Source organism: Falco peregrinus, chromosome 3 (genome assembly GCF_023634155.1).
Source record: "Falco peregrinus isolate bFalPer1 chromosome 3, bFalPer1.pri, whole genome shotgun sequence".
Lineage (NCBI taxonomy): Eukaryota > Metazoa > Chordata > Aves > Falconiformes > Falconidae > Falco > Falco peregrinus.
In genome coordinates this window covers 15,569,935-15,585,304 of record NC_073723.1, presented here as the reverse complement: position 1 = coordinate 15,585,304, position 15,370 = coordinate 15,569,935, and the positions used below count along the sequence as shown (strand labels likewise).

At 36.1% G+C, this 15,370-nt stretch overlaps 1 protein-coding gene across 5 annotated transcripts in view; it reads left to right on the top strand.

Moving 5' to 3' along the window:
• Positions 1-15,370, top strand: part of EFR3A (EFR3 homolog A) — an 87,497-nt gene that overhangs the window by 16,321 nt on the left and 55,806 nt on the right. For all 5 annotated transcript variants that reach the window (XM_055799290.1, XM_055799291.1, XM_055799292.1 and 2 more), the window contains 3 exons: positions 8,001-8,077; positions 9,882-10,009; positions 11,729-11,879. In XM_055799290.1, the coding sequence (XP_055655265.1) occupies positions 8,001-8,077; positions 9,882-10,009; positions 11,729-11,879 (356 nt within the window). The remainder of the gene's footprint in view (positions 1-8,000; positions 8,078-9,881; positions 10,010-11,728; positions 11,880-15,370) is intronic.

Below are 15,370 nucleotides of genomic sequence, written 5' to 3'. Positions count from 1 at the left end.
TAGTCAAGTATGTGTATTTTTACTTGTAGTTGGCCTACCAGATCAGAGGTATGGTTTGAAAGCTCCAGAGGGAAACAGTGACCCTTTTGGAATAGTTTTGCCCCTGGCACCCCTCAAGAGCTGCTTGTTACTGACCTCTGGCCTCCCTGGAGATCGGCCGTGTGGTATTTGTTCTATTACCTTTCAGCCATGCCTTCCATAGTGTATTTCCTTCAAGCACAGTGTCCATCTCAATCCTGAAGTGCTGCAGCATCTTGTGTAGGACAATCTTCCATGATACGTGTTGTTCCCTACCTTCAACAAAGTGGGAACGAGGTGGTAGGGGAAGTGCAGGTGTTGCAGCCCCCTTCCTCAGTAAAGCAAGTTTGTCGGCCTTTGCCTACAAAGGTTACAGCATGCTTACCTGTCACCTGCAGCTGTGAGGTGTTCAAGGATGCAATATTCTGAAAATTGTTTATCTAGGTTAGAGAATAGTTTGGGGTCAAGGTGAAGCCAGGCTTTGAACAAAATAGACTGTCTGGTACTGGGAGCTTACTTCTATGCCAGGGTCATCAGTGTACTGGGGAGATTCTGTTCACCTGTACCTACTGATCTTGGGAGGAGCCAGGCATTTGGACAAGGTGGGACAGATGAAAGTATTGCTGTTAAGCAGTGGGAGTAGGGAGCTGCTGTGATAATGTCAATCCTTCCTTACTTTTTCATTCTGAATTAAATAGTAGGTAAACAATATCCTTCTGGCTCAGTGTGTTACTGGGTGAGGCCTTAAGTATAGTGGTTATTCTGTCAGTGTTTGTTATAAACCTGCTCCATGCTCTACTGCTTGTCTGGATGGAAGAATAATGCCAGTTCATGTACTTCAGAGATTACGCAAAACACTATGAGCCTCCTTTTCCCTCCCCTTCTTCTTTAGTCCAGTAGTTTGCTCATGTCCCCATCTTGAAACACCTTGCTATGAAATCAGTATTTATTTAGAAACAGGAGTATTATGACACAAAACCTCTCTCTTTTTTTTTTTAATTTTTTTTTCTCTCCTCTGGGTTTATCACCTAGAATTCATTTACTGACTGTGAATCCAGTATTGAAAGCAGGAATGGAAGTTGGAGTTTACCCCATTTTTTTTTTTACCATGAACAGGTTATCAGTGCCAGCTGTGATGGAGAGGGGTCAGGGAGATTTACGGAGATGTGTCTTTCCAAGTGTCTTCTGAAATTGGAGTGACAAAATTTCCTTTTTGTATTGCTTTAGTGATGAGAAGTAAATGACCTTGTTATAGCCGGCTTAATAGGAAGATAAGTAAGGACAAGAACTAAGAAGCAAAATTCATAAGCCGTAGAACTTCTTTCACTGGAACCAGATTAATTTTAGATATTCTTAATGCTGTATTAAAAATAGTGCTGTTTACTGTCTCAGAGTAGGAAAGGAGGAGGTGGTGTTGAAGAGAACAGAAGTGAGCAAGTAAAACAAAGTTGCTATGTGAGAACAACAAAGGTGCAAGGAAGAAGAGACAGTATGGAAACACTGCAGGCGGTGGAACTTGTGAAAAAGAATGCAACCAGAGAACTTGATGTAATGAAGAACTTCCTTTTAATGGATTAGAGGCCTTCAAAAGGCACCATCCCAAAGATAATACCTTCCCTGGGGATAATTGCTACTGGTTCTGAAAAGAATACTTCATTGAAGAAGCTTAGTGGTAAGCCTTGGTTCCCCTCCCCCCGCGCCTACTTCATGTAGCTTGACATGCATTGTCATTCCTCCTTTTTACAAAAAGTTTATATTCAGATTATTTTTGCATATTTTCCACTGTAACATGCTCTGCATCTCCATGTTGATTCAAATATAGAAGAACATACCTTAAAGTCCTATGACACGAGAATTATTACAGCTTCACTGTAAGAATTAAGTTATAGGGATAAAGTTGTTTGTTTTTTTCATTTGTTTCAAATTGAGCACCAAAATAATTTTGAAAATAAATGTAAAATTGCCAAACTTAGGTAGTGGATGGAATTTTCCATGTTAGCTGTTACTTAGCTTTTGCTGTCTTAGGGCTCAGAAGTTCATGTCAAGATGAATATTGTGTTGTCAAGACAGAAATTTCATCTGCATGTTGGACATTTTCTTTGCTGCGTTTTGGTGGAGGCTAAAACCCAGCTGTTCAGAAGTCATGTAGCAGTAGGGTGAGAGGTGGAGGAGAGGCTTATCTGGAGGATGGGACTTCATCCTAAGTGATGAGAGCCCTCTGTTCTCTCTGGGAGTGCATTACAGGGACATTGCAGTGGCTGATGAGTGTGTCCTTACAGCAGTTGTTCTTTTTATAGCAGGTTGAAGAATATTTTTAATTAACTCCCTTATATGGCCAGAATAATTTACCTGTTCTAAAACATTTGATATGTTTTTCATAGTGGAAGAGGAATGCCCTTGAAAATAGTTTTAGTTCTGAATTAATGCATCAGCTGATATTAACAGTTCAAAACTAACTGGGTATTATTTTATGCACTTTGGGTGTTTGAAATAAATTTCTCTTTGTTTACATTCCTCATCTCAGATATAGAAAAATAAGTAAAATGAAAGTTTAACATGTAAAAGTGAAGTACTCAATTTTTACAGTTATATTCAAGTACATTGAGCAACCAAATGCAATTTTAATATTGTTTCTTGATATTAGCAAAAAATGTGTTTATCTGTAGATTCAAACTTTTGTATTAATTAATTTTTTTGATAGAACAAGATTGTTTTAAAAATCCTGGAAGATAGACAATAAAGATATGGACTATCAGATCCAAGCTTGGGATGTAATAAAAATATTTAGTGAGTGAACGTGGAATCTTGGTTCAGGTCGTTAATGTTCTGCAAACAGTTGACAACAATATTAGACAGCATTACAAATTTTTGGAAGACATTCTAGCATTAGATAAGTAATGCAATCCACTTGTTTCCTGTTTTGCTAGTTTCTGATGAAGAGGAAAATAATCTGGAAGTTTTAAACTTGATGGGCAGAACTTGGTGATTTATGCTTAAAGTCAGCTTGAAGGTGGTTTTTTTTCTGTAGTTTTGTATGACTAAGAAGTAGCAGTTAATAATCAGGCAAACTCATTTGACATAAATCTTTCTTGTAATGTGTATTTTTCTAATTTGCACCATAGGGTTTCTTTAGTAAACTATGTGGTGACAGTTTCTGAGCAGCTCGGTGTTTTCTCTGAATTTATTTGCAGTGAATGCTAGTTTATTAGCCCTGGTCTCTTAAGTTTAGAATTGGTGTGGTATTTGTTATTTAGTGGAAATTATTAGTTGTGAATTTTATTAAAAACAGTGCCTTTTAATTTCCAGGGCTTATAAAAATATAGATATGAAACCCCTGTATTTGTGTTACCCAACTGGATGTAATGCAGGAAGCAGAACAATAAAATGATGAGAAGTGATGATAAGTAATGAGAAGCCAGAAAGTAACTTGAGAATTGCATAACTGAAAATAATTTCTACCTGATATATCACAATCCTTGTGAGTTAGGATGTTGAAGATTTAAATTCTGTAATCCTTGCTTCTTAAATCCTGAAGTATTAGTAGAGATAATGTTAATTTCATTAATTAATAATTTTCAAAGTGCTTCTCTAATCTTAGGAGGGCGAATCCCTTCTGTTTAAAAAGCCTTTTTGGTCAGCAGCTTGCACTAAGCAATTTTTTTTCTGGCTGTTCTTCAGTAAGATCAAGTGAGAATGTTTTGCTAAAATATTTATAACTCTATGGTGATATGTGGCAGCTGACTGAGCACAGTTTTTTCTGAAACCATACTGATTTTTTTTCTTCTGGTCACAGAAATAATGAACTGTGGTTCAGAGGAAGTTGAAGTAATGAAATTGACTCCGAGCAGTTTCATTCCTTGAGCTGTGACCCCATGTTGACAATGTATCTTTTATGCTTTTTTCTTGTGCCTGGCCTTGTTAACAGAATTTGATACTGAAGTTTTTCACGTGTTTGGTAGCTTTATGTAGATGTCACAGAGCTAATCAGATAAGCGTACAGTATTGCAGAGCCCTCATGCGAAGGAACTGCTTCTGTGCTAGTGTGAGAGAGCAAATTTCTGAAAAAGGATAGAGTACCTGGGGAGTGAAATCATATCCAGGATGAGGCAGTATGTTCAAGTTCCAACTGTTGAGCAAGAAAAAGCCTATGATTATAATTCTGCTTTTGAACCAAGACCATGTATGTGTTTGGGTAGGTGAAATTACCATTTTCTGATAATGTGAACTGTTTCTTCTTACTGCTGTTGTGTAGAATAAATGTGTGTAAAAAGAAGTACGTGTACAGCTGGTAAATATGCATGGTCTTGATGTATAAAATGCAGATTACAGGATGATTTTAGCAAAAGAGAATATACATGTTTAAACTTATAAAGTTCCGCTATTGGAGAAATAAATAATAAGGATTTTAAACCTTTTACCTTGATTGACATGTTAACAGTATGTACTTCTCTGTAGATACTGCTTTAACCTTTATATTTTCTTGTATAAAATGACATGAAGATGTCTTCATGGGGAAACCATTAAACTGGAAATTTTGCCTGACACTGAAAGGGAATTGTCGTTGGGTTTTTGGTCGATAAATCTGCACAAAATGGAACAAGTTATTTTTTACCTGGCTTAGTGACTGCATTCTTTAGACCTGCAAAACAGGTTGTTTCTCTGAATTGAATGTATTTATTTGGATCAGCTTTTATCTGGGTTAGGTTTGTATCCAAGAATGTATCTGTTTTCAATTGCTCAGCTTTTAACCATCTTTTACAACATTCATCTTTTCTGGTCTATATAGTGATATGTTCCTTGATTTTGGTTTGGTCTTTTAAGTCTGATCTATTTCTAATGTTTGTTGTTAAGACTTGATTTTTGTGTGGTGTTTTCAATATTTATATTTTTAATAAAAATGCTATTCCTATGTTTTTATTTATCTTTCCTGGTTATATCAAAACACTGAGCAATGATCTGTAGTTTTTTCCACAACCTGTCTTGTGGCTGTTAATTGTTTGGGTTTTGCTTTTGGTTTTCTTTTTTTCTGTGTTCTTTGGAGAGCCTGTCAGTTTGGGGTTTTTTTCTGACAGTGTTCTACTTAAATTTCTCTACTTAAAATATCTTTGATGGCTGAAAGCTTTAACAGATTAACTCTTGCTGTCTGATACTTGAATATTCTGTTTAATTTAGGAAATTATTTTAATTACATTAACATACACATTAATTTTATTTTTGTATTTTGATGATAAGAGAATTCTTTGAAAAGTTTGGTATGTTTGGGGTTTTTTCTTTTTTTTTTTTTTTCTTTTCCATATAAACTGTGCTGTAATGAAGTACATAGCAATGCAAAGATACTACTGAAAATCCAGGATGGGGAGAAGAGAAAATTTTTGAATCTTACGCAATGTACTTATTGTTAGGCTTTTTTAATGTCAAAATTCACTGTGTGCCTTATGTTTGAAGAGCAGTATTTGAATGATACTGAGTTTCCATTAACTGAAACCATCTGGTGAGGCTGCCTGGATGAGTTGGTGCTGTTACCTGATATTCTTTTATCCTTCTCAAAGGAGCAACTGTATCCAGGGTTTAGGTTGAATTTATGTAATTAACATGGTTCTAAAACAGTGTTTGAAGATCTAAATGGTTCTTTGCAAGGATTTTTTTCTTCTATCACTTAAAGAAACAGAAACTAACTCTAAAAGTATTTTACTTGCCTCTGTCTTGCCTATAATATTTTACATATTTTTTACTCTTAGTATGTGATAGCTGTAGCAAAATAATTTACTGCAGTTATTGTAAGAATACTTTGTGTACTTAGTAGTAATCAAATATACTGTTTACTTTGGACCAGTGTTAGAGGTCCAGAAGGTTGAAAATCAAGTAGGAAGACACAAGTACAAAGAGTGTTGAGCCAGGTACAGAGCTGCGTACATAACTGAAGAAACATTTCACAATATTAGGTCTTGTTTTCTTGGGTTTTGATGGTTTGTCTTGAGTGTCTCAATCCTGAGTGATATACTAGACACTAATGAAGTACTCCTTTCTTACTATGATTTTATTTACTTTTAAAAAGTTACACAATGTTGCTCTCTAAAGAATATTTTTGTACAAGTGTCTAAATTACTTCAGTTTTAAATCAAGTAGGTTTTTAACCTCTTGATACCTATGTTTTCCCAAGACATACAAAATAGCTTTGATTTTAGCTACTTTGTACCTGCACCTTTTATGTAAACATAGATTTTTACATTGGTTAGACCTCTGTGAGTAGGGGATGTCAACAGGAGTCATATGAAGAACTTGACAGTAGTAACAAATTACTGTTTCACACAAAAATTCTTAGTATTTACAGTTGTTTATTCCTTGAATGTTTCTGTTTTCATAGTTACATATTGAAGTTGTATGTCTGTGTTCCTCTTATTGGTGATATGTCTCTAATGAACTGAGTTAAAAGACCACTGAGAACTTAAAGTGTGATTTTAAAATCATACTCTATTCAGTAATTGTTTTTGATTAAATAAATTGCAAGAATTAAGTTGTCAGACTATGAGCAGAATTAATTTTTTTGTCCAAAAGACAAGTAGTGTCAGAAAACAGGTGGAATGGAGGGAGAATGTGCTCATGTAGCGTCTTGTAATAAAAACAAGTACAGCAGGGGAAGTCTTTGTCTTGAATCTCCCACATGTTCTGATAAATATGATTAAAACCAACTCAGGTTATATCTTAAGTAAAGAAATACAAATCCTGATATATTTGTCTAATACTTCTTCACAGCCTGAGAAATTTGCAGATAAATTGTGATCATCAAAGTCACTGGCAAGATACCCTTTATTCTTTTCCCTGTTTTGATTAACAATAAAAGCTGCTGCAGCTTTTACTATTTTTAGCAGAGTGTTTTAGGATTTTTTGGAGTACATAAATGAATACTTTTAATACAGTGTTTGTAAGATATTTAGTTACTCTGAATGCTCTACGTATTGAGATTTGAAAGACCAGAAAGCCACTGATCTGCATGCATACTGAATATTATTATTCAGTTTACTATTTTCTACATAGTGGCTCTTGTACATCAGAGCTGCTTTAATGTTGATCTGAGACCTAACCTGTGAGTTACTCTAATAATATGTCCACTGAAACATGTAAAAACTCATTTGTCAAAACATTTAAATTCCTTGGGAATAAATCTGTACTTAAAAACAGTTGGACTGATATCTAGAAACTTTTTTATTTTCTTTGTGTGCTGAGTTTTAGTTTCGGGTGCTATTTTTTGGTATAAACTGGAATTCCTCTAAAGTTTTAGCAGTCCTGAGTGCTAGGAAAATCAAACCATACTTTGTAGGTTTCTATCTTTTTAGACCAGGCAGTATGACTCTTTAAATGAACAAAAATGCAAGTTACATGTATGGTTCTGATTATCTTTGTATGAGTATGGTATTAGTAGTAGAGTAGAAATGAGGAAAATTCTTTTCTCTATTTCAAGTGACAGTCTCTTGTCCAATGCCTAGTAGAATAGTGGGAGAAGGAAGGGAGAGCTTGTTTAGTATAATGTGGTTTATGTTGCTTTACATGGGTGCCTGTAAAACAGAAGATTTTGCAGTTGACTTTTTCGGTAGAAGAGTGAACATAATGCATGTATAGATACGTCTTGAAATGATTGTTCAGAATGAAGATAAAACAGCACGTGAAGTACCCTGGGTTTTATTAATACTAAAGTTTTAAATGTCTTGATTTTTCTACATGTTTTTGAGTGTGGCTGGATGAGAGGTGCATTTCTAGTGCCCAAGATGCTTGCATATTTTGTCATGTGTTACGTTATAACAGTAGTTCTGCTTACTTGACTTGTCAGTCATTTTCAGTTACCTTCATTTTGCTTTATGCTGCTAGTAACAAGCAGCTGAATTCACTATCTTTTTCCTCCTTGCTTGTCAACTGTTTGCTTCAAATGAAAATACTGGAGTTCCTAAAACTTAATTCTAAATGCTGTTGGGTAAATCTCTCTGCAGGAGTGTGCTGTTGCTGTGCTGCTTTGCGACCTCGCTACAAGCGTCTGGTAGATAACATATTTCCTGAAGATCCAAAAGTGAGTGATGATTTTAAAATTTTAAGGGATTGGCATTTGAAAAATTCTAATAGTAACTAATGCTTTAGCAATTTTTTTTCTTTTCTATTTTAAGATTTTATGGAAAATTCTGCTTTAGCACTTGATAGCTTTAAAAGCAGGTAGCAGAATAATTTAGCTGGAAGTGGATCTCTACAGATCATCTGGTCTAATTCCCTTTTCAAAGCAGGGCTGTGCATATTGAAAAGAAAAATTAGTAAGTTTCATTCAGAGGAACAGAGATTTAATTAAACAGGGTATTCTGCAGCAGAGGTAATACAACTTCATAATTGCTTAGAGCCATAGGCACTTGTTTTATTATAGTTGCAGATGTCAACAATTTCTGGTTTTCTACAAGTTTTTTATTTTCTAGCTCTTGATGCATTGACTGTAAGTTTCTATAGTTCTGGTGGACTGTTGTGGTGCAACAGATTTTTTTGTTGTTGTTGATTTTTAATTTCTCCAGTTATTCATACAGAGTTTTTTCTATTCACTGGAACAGTCTTGGAGCTATATTAAAGCTTTGCTCTTAAGCTCTGTGAAAATCACTTTGTTACCATTTAGTAACGCCTATATAATGGTGACGGTTCAGACTGATCAAGAGTTTATGTTTCTGCTGCAGTATTTTTTTTAAATGTGTTACCAGAATTTGTTGTCTTGTGTTATAGTAAAAGTAAGCAGAACAGTCAGCATTTGTATAATGTTTGGCTTCTATCTCACAAAGGACATGGGCTTTTCTTTAAACTGTGTTGTTACTGAGTGCTATTTACCATTTATAAGTTTTAGTTACTGGCTTTTAAAGGAAGTGGTTTCTGTGTATACAGTATGTTGAAAGCATGGAAGAATACGGTTTTATAGATCTATTTGTTTTAATCTACTTATTTGGTACAGGTGTAGAAACACTCAGAATTGCTACAGTTGTAGGCTTACAGCTTTAATCTCACTCAGTAACTCTGAGCTGGCACTCCTTCGTCTCTGCTTTTGTTTATGTTCTGTGGCTCAGTGCAGGACATGAGCCAGTCCATGATGTTTCATTAAGTTACAGACCTTTTCTAAACTATAAGACTTGCTTGATGAAATCCACTAACTGAGTGTGTTAAAAGCTTCAAAATAATTTATTTGAAACAGATAATTTCTGCTGAACTTCTAGGAAAAAAAAAAAAAAGACTTATCCTTCTTACCAGATTGTTTAATTATAACCTCACCTGAGGAGATCCATATCAGATTTTTCATGTTGGAACTAATATGTAAATCTTTTATCTTGTTGTAACAATTAGGTTTCAGGTACCCTGTATGTCAGCCTTGTCCAAGATGTGATACTGAAGAAATAAAATATTTAAACTACAGTCTAAAGTATTTAAATTACAGTCTTGTTTGTATATAGTGTCAAAATTGAGCATCAAATACACATTTCTGGGGGGAGTGGGAAAAGAAAAAAATTGTACCAGTAGGGAAAAAGCGTGTCTTAGTAAGGTGTGTCACCTGTTCTAAATACTTTCTTTTGGAATACCCGGCCCTCTGCCCAAAACATTGGGGAAGACAGTTCAGACAATTGCTTCATTTCTTTAAAAGATATTTTACTGAATTTTATGTTGCTGGTTTCAGAACTTAGCTAGTAATTTTGCACAAAATTTGTGGATTTTGGGGTTTGGGTTTTCTTTCAGTATCTTATACCTATCTGTATGGCTCAGATCTTTAAATGTTGAGTAGACAAAAGGAAAAAGACTTCAAAATCTTTATACATGCTGTGAATTTTTTATTTTATATTTTGCATGGCTGTTTTTAGGATGGTCTTGTTAAGGCTGATATGGAGAAGCTGACTTTCTATGCAGTTTCTGCACCAGAAAAGCTGGATCGCATTGGTGCTTACCTAGCAGAGAGACTGAGCAGAGATGTGGTCAGACATCGCTATGGGTAAGGAAATAAGCCACAGAATTATATATGGATGCCAACATGTAGCAGTATTTCGTCATGGTTGTTCTAATCAAGTTTAGAAGGCAAGACAGACCCAGTCCCTTTGTGGTGAGTTAGCCTTGTCTGGCTGCCAGGTGCCCACCCAGCCACTCTTTTGCCCTTCCTCTTCAACCAGATGGGGGAGAAAATCATATGAAAAGCTCATGGGTCAAGAGATAAGGGCAGGGAGATCACTCAGCAACCACAATCATGGGCAAAAATGACTCAATTTGGGGAAGATTAATTTAATTGCCAATTAATTGTAGAGTAGGATAGCGAGAAATAAAAACAGCTAAAAGCACTTTCCCTCCAGCCCTCTTTCTTCCCAGACTTGACTTCACTCCTGAATCCTCTACCTCCTCCGCTGGAGCAGCACACAGGGATGGGGAATGGGGGTTGTGGTCCACTCATAACATCTTGTCTCTGTCATTCCTTCCTCCTCACACTTCCCCTGCTCCAGCATTGTGTCCCTCCCACAGGAGAAGTCCTTCAAGGACTGCTGCAGTGTGGGTCCTTTCCATGGGGTGCGGCCCTTTGGGAATGGACTGCTGCAGCAGGACATCCCCTGTAGATCACAGGTCTTGCCAGAAAAGCTGTTCCTGCATGGGCTTCTCCCCACAGGGCCACAGCTCCTGCCAGGAGCCTGCTCCAGTGGGGCCTTTCCATTGGCTGCTGCTTCCTTCAGGGCACATCCATCTGGTCCAGTATGTGGTCCTACGTGGTCTGCAGCGTGGATAGCTGCTCCTCCAGGGTTCTTCATGTGCTACCAGTGTCAGTGAGGGCCTCTGTTTTGGGCAGTGGTGGGTCGGTCCATCTAGGCACTGGTTCTTTCTGACCTGGGGCGCAGCTCCTGGTGTCTTCTCACAGAAGCCGCTCCTGCAGCTCCCTTGCTACCAAAACCTTACCGTGTAAACCCAATACATCCTTGAATGGCATTCAGGGTATTGGGAAGTGGGGATATCTTTCTTTTTAGACCTTTTGGCTAAATTGTATTTAAATGGAAACTTTAAAACTCTGTCATACTCTTCAGTCCTATTTGAGCTAGAAATTTGAAAGAATGTTGAGTCAAAAGAGGAAGAAGATTTTAAAGTGGAAATGGAGTAAGAAAATATTGAGTCAAAGAAGTAGCAGGAATTGGAAAAAAAAAAAGGCAACGTCCATCACAGGCCATTGTTTTTAGCCTTCAATATGTCAAAAGCTATTTTTATAACTTCATAGAATGGGTAAGTGGCCATTCTTTAGGGTGATCAATTTTGGTCACTGCTTTCTTTACTATCTTTTTCATTTACTTAGCATATTGTCTAACCGTAGAGGAGCATGGATAAGTTGCTGGCTTTCCGTACTGGGATTTGGATAGACAGAGCATCTGTAGACTAGAAAGCTGGGATTTATGATTGAAAATAAAATATGCTAGGAAAGAAAATTGAACTGTATTTATTATGTTATCAAGTATTATGACATCCCTTCTAAAACCACTCAATTACACACTCTTCTCCCGCCTCCCCCCCCAAAAAAGAAGGAACATGAATGTAAGAAATACCAATAACTTTAATTTTTAGACAGTGGGAAATATATGCCTTCCATTCTTTCTTTTCTAATTTTTATAGTAATAAGTACCTAAACTGATTAAGATAATCATAAAATGTAGCATGTCTTTATGTGATTCTGATTAATTTTCAGGTATGTTTTAATTGCCATGGAGGCATTGGACCAACTCCTAATGGCTTGCCATTCTCAAAGCATAAAACCATTCGTGGAAAGTTTTCTTCATATGGTGGCCAAGCTTCTGGAATCGGGCGAACCAAAGCTTCAAGTTCTTGGAACTAATTCTGTGAGTAAACTCGGATACTAAATCAAATCATAATAAATCTTTATTTGCTGTGGAAAAGTAGTTTCAGAAGTTACAAAGGATCTGCCAGTTAACATGAGTTGAGAAGATTCTGTATGTGACAGGGTATACACCATTTGGGTCTAAACACAGAGCAGATACTGGCTGGAGGCAGAAAAACTGTTTCCTTTCAGTCTCAAGTTTTTTTGATGTCTGGGCTTGTCCCCTGCAGAAAGAACTTCTGGAAGGAACAGCAAAGCCGTTCTGTGAGTTCATATTTTGAATCTTTAAACAGACCTCTTGGAGCCATTGTATAGTTAAGACAGTGTTTGTTTGCTGTCCAGCGACGAGAGCGATGGTGTGAGAGGAAGGATTCAACATCCTTCTCCGCAGCATTGACACTACACAGAAAGATTCCTGTTAGCTGAAAAGTAGCCAGAAGTCAAAAGCTTTCAGTATTAACAACCTCACCATTTTACTAGCTTAAATATTTCAGGATTGGGATCCATGCTTGGAGGACATAACTAGAAGTGTCAAAATGAAGATTTGGAGATGCAGTTTTCCAAATAGAGTGATGGGTGCAATCTGTGTTATGGTTCTGCCATATTTCCCTTCAGCCATTGTGTTTCCCAGCTTGTGCATGCAATAGGAATCTCTTAAATTCCAGGATTGTGATGTGGACTGTTTTCACTTGAGAGTGGTTGGTTTTACATGAGTAAAGAAGTAATGCTTGCTTTTTGTGTATACTGCCATTGTTAGCTGCATGTGGATTCTGTAAAACTGTTCGGCTTTCCTTTGGGCCTGATTCCTGGCTGATGGAATTAAATGGAGTTGCAGTTCAGGGAGAGAGGAGGGTATAGTACAGTGCTGCTGTTCCTGAGTAGAATTTCTTGTTACAGTAGAATGCAGAGTTCTTGTTCTGATGTTGGGGAGTAGTGTTCCCTTGTGCCCCAAACTAACAGGACAGCTTTACAGAGAGTAATGAGATATGTATATATATGTGTAAAAAAAAAAAATAAATATATTCTATGAATTATGATGTTTATTTACCTTAATATATTTGAGCCAGACTATCCTGCTTCTTTTGATTTGTTTGTATAATAAAGTCTGGGGGAGACCTCTTAGGGAAATAGCTTTGGAACTTATTTCCTGGGCTGCAAAATAGCAAGATATGTATTTTTTCCCAGTTGTTTAAAATCCTTGGTGGCAAATGGTTACTGCCACCCTCCACTTTGATGTACAGGACACACGTCACTTCCAAATGAATGTTATTGAACAGAACTCCACCTTACAGTAATCTGTTTGATGTCCCTGTCAGTTCCTAATGAAGTCTTCCATAAGCAAAGCAGATTAATGGACTTCCTAAATTAGGAGATAATTTGTGTTTGTCTGTTGTAAAACTCAGTAGCCAAAAATAATTATATTTTCCTAAATAAGATGTCAGATTCTGTGAAGGGAGTGAATATGTATGGCTCTTCCAACAGTATTCCAAAAGCTAATTTTAACCTAATTATGCTAATTTCCCTAGGTGCCTTCTGTAGTCAATGAAGAGAAAAGATAGAGTCTTTTTGTGTTGACTCCAAAGGAACAAAGTGTATTGGCACTGACAGCTTGTCTGTTACCAAGATCACTGACCTACTGTGTTCTTAAATAAATTTTGTTAGACACGGAGAAAGTCCGCCATCACATTTAGCCTTTAATAGCTTTTCCTCTCCTCCTGAAGGAAAAAAATAAACAAACAAGCAAAAACCCCAGAGGAGTAGAGATGGTAAAGTGACTGTATAATGTTCCATGTGCTTTAGTTCTTCTGATAGTACCCCTTTGGAGTGGAAACTGGTATTGTCTGGGAAAGAAGAATAAATTGCATGTGAAGTAAATGTCTCTAAACTGGTTGGGAAAGTTTCCGTAATACTTTTAGGTTAAACTCAATTTCAGGCCAAAAGAAATTTGTAGTCCGCTTAGACTTAGAAAGATATGGAATATGATTGTGTCCATAAGTAGATCTTGATTATTTTCTATCCCAAAAGCTGACTTTCAAAGCTTAACTGGGATACAAAGGCAGTGATGTCTTTTGAGTGAGATTCAACTGTCTGTTTTATGTTGTAGGCTTTTTTTTGCAGCCTCACAAACAGATTTTGCTTCAGCTGTGGGGACTCTTGTGATTGCTCAGAAGTCAGGGTTTCAAATGAAACAAATCTTTACTGAATGACTTAGTTTAAAGTCTTGGAAACATCTGGAAGCTCCCACTGTTTTTCAGGTTTCTTTCCCTGACTTCCCAATATCTGCTTTTAAATGCAGAAGTAATTCTACTTGGTGCTCTGTATCTTACAAAAAAATGAAAGTTTCATTCAGCCATTTCATTTTGAAATTAAATTTCATTTTTTAATTTATTTCTAAAAACCAAACCTGAAGATTACCATTTTAGATAAATAATTGTTTGCTTTTAATTTATATACTTTTATGCCTGATCATCAGGATACATATAATTAATTCCTATGACTTTTTTTTATATGTTGCATTTGTAATTTAAGTTCACTTATTTGCTACAGCAGCAATGATTTTTTTTTTTTATAACATAATTTTAAATCTACTTATATAGGCAGATACTTGAAAACTGGTGAATTCAGTAGTGGATATGTTCAATAGTTTTTTACTTTTCTTTTTAATGTAGGCCACGTTTCAAATTGGCAGTGTCTATGAAGTTCAAAATAGCTTTTTCTATCATGGAAGATATTTTTATTAACAACGTGCTAGGATAGCATATGGTGGTGAGAAAACTGGAAAAAAGTGGGGGGGGAGAAAGTAAGATTTCCTTGGCTTAAGTATTACAGAAACTGAAGGCTGACTGCAATAAACTTTTACTTAAAAACTTATGGCAATACTGAATTTCTCTCTAACCATTTTGCAGAATTTCAGTAACTTGGAAGACCATGTAAAACATCTTATCTCTCATCTACAAATAATTAAATGTATTACTTAGATACATAGTGGTTATTACTAGGATAGAATGAATTAATTAATTAAGCTTGTTCTTCCTGTCTAGGGGTGAAAGGCTTTAAAATCTTTGAAATTCTGTTCAGAAATTTTTTGGACAAGAGATGATGATTTTTTTAAAAAATATCAAACTTTCTGTCATTTTTATTTGGAGATGCTCCAGAAAATTTCTTTAATAAGCAGCTGATCAAAACCAATGGGGTGCATAATTTAGTAAAACTTTCATTTTAAATTATGTTGACAAAACCCAGTTGAATAAAAAACATTTTGAGCTAATCTGGGATGCTGACAGGGAGAATTATTCTTGTATTTTTGGCAGTGAAATACTGTGGGTTTTTTCATCTGCAAAACAGCAGATAAATGTGGAATCCAGTATCACCACATTTTCAATTATTTCCACAAATGCTTTCTTTAGTTGATGGGGTGCTTCATTTTAGAAGGGCAATGTTGTCTTAGGAGCAGTGAAATAATGATGCCATCAGTGACAGTGCTGGGCTTCC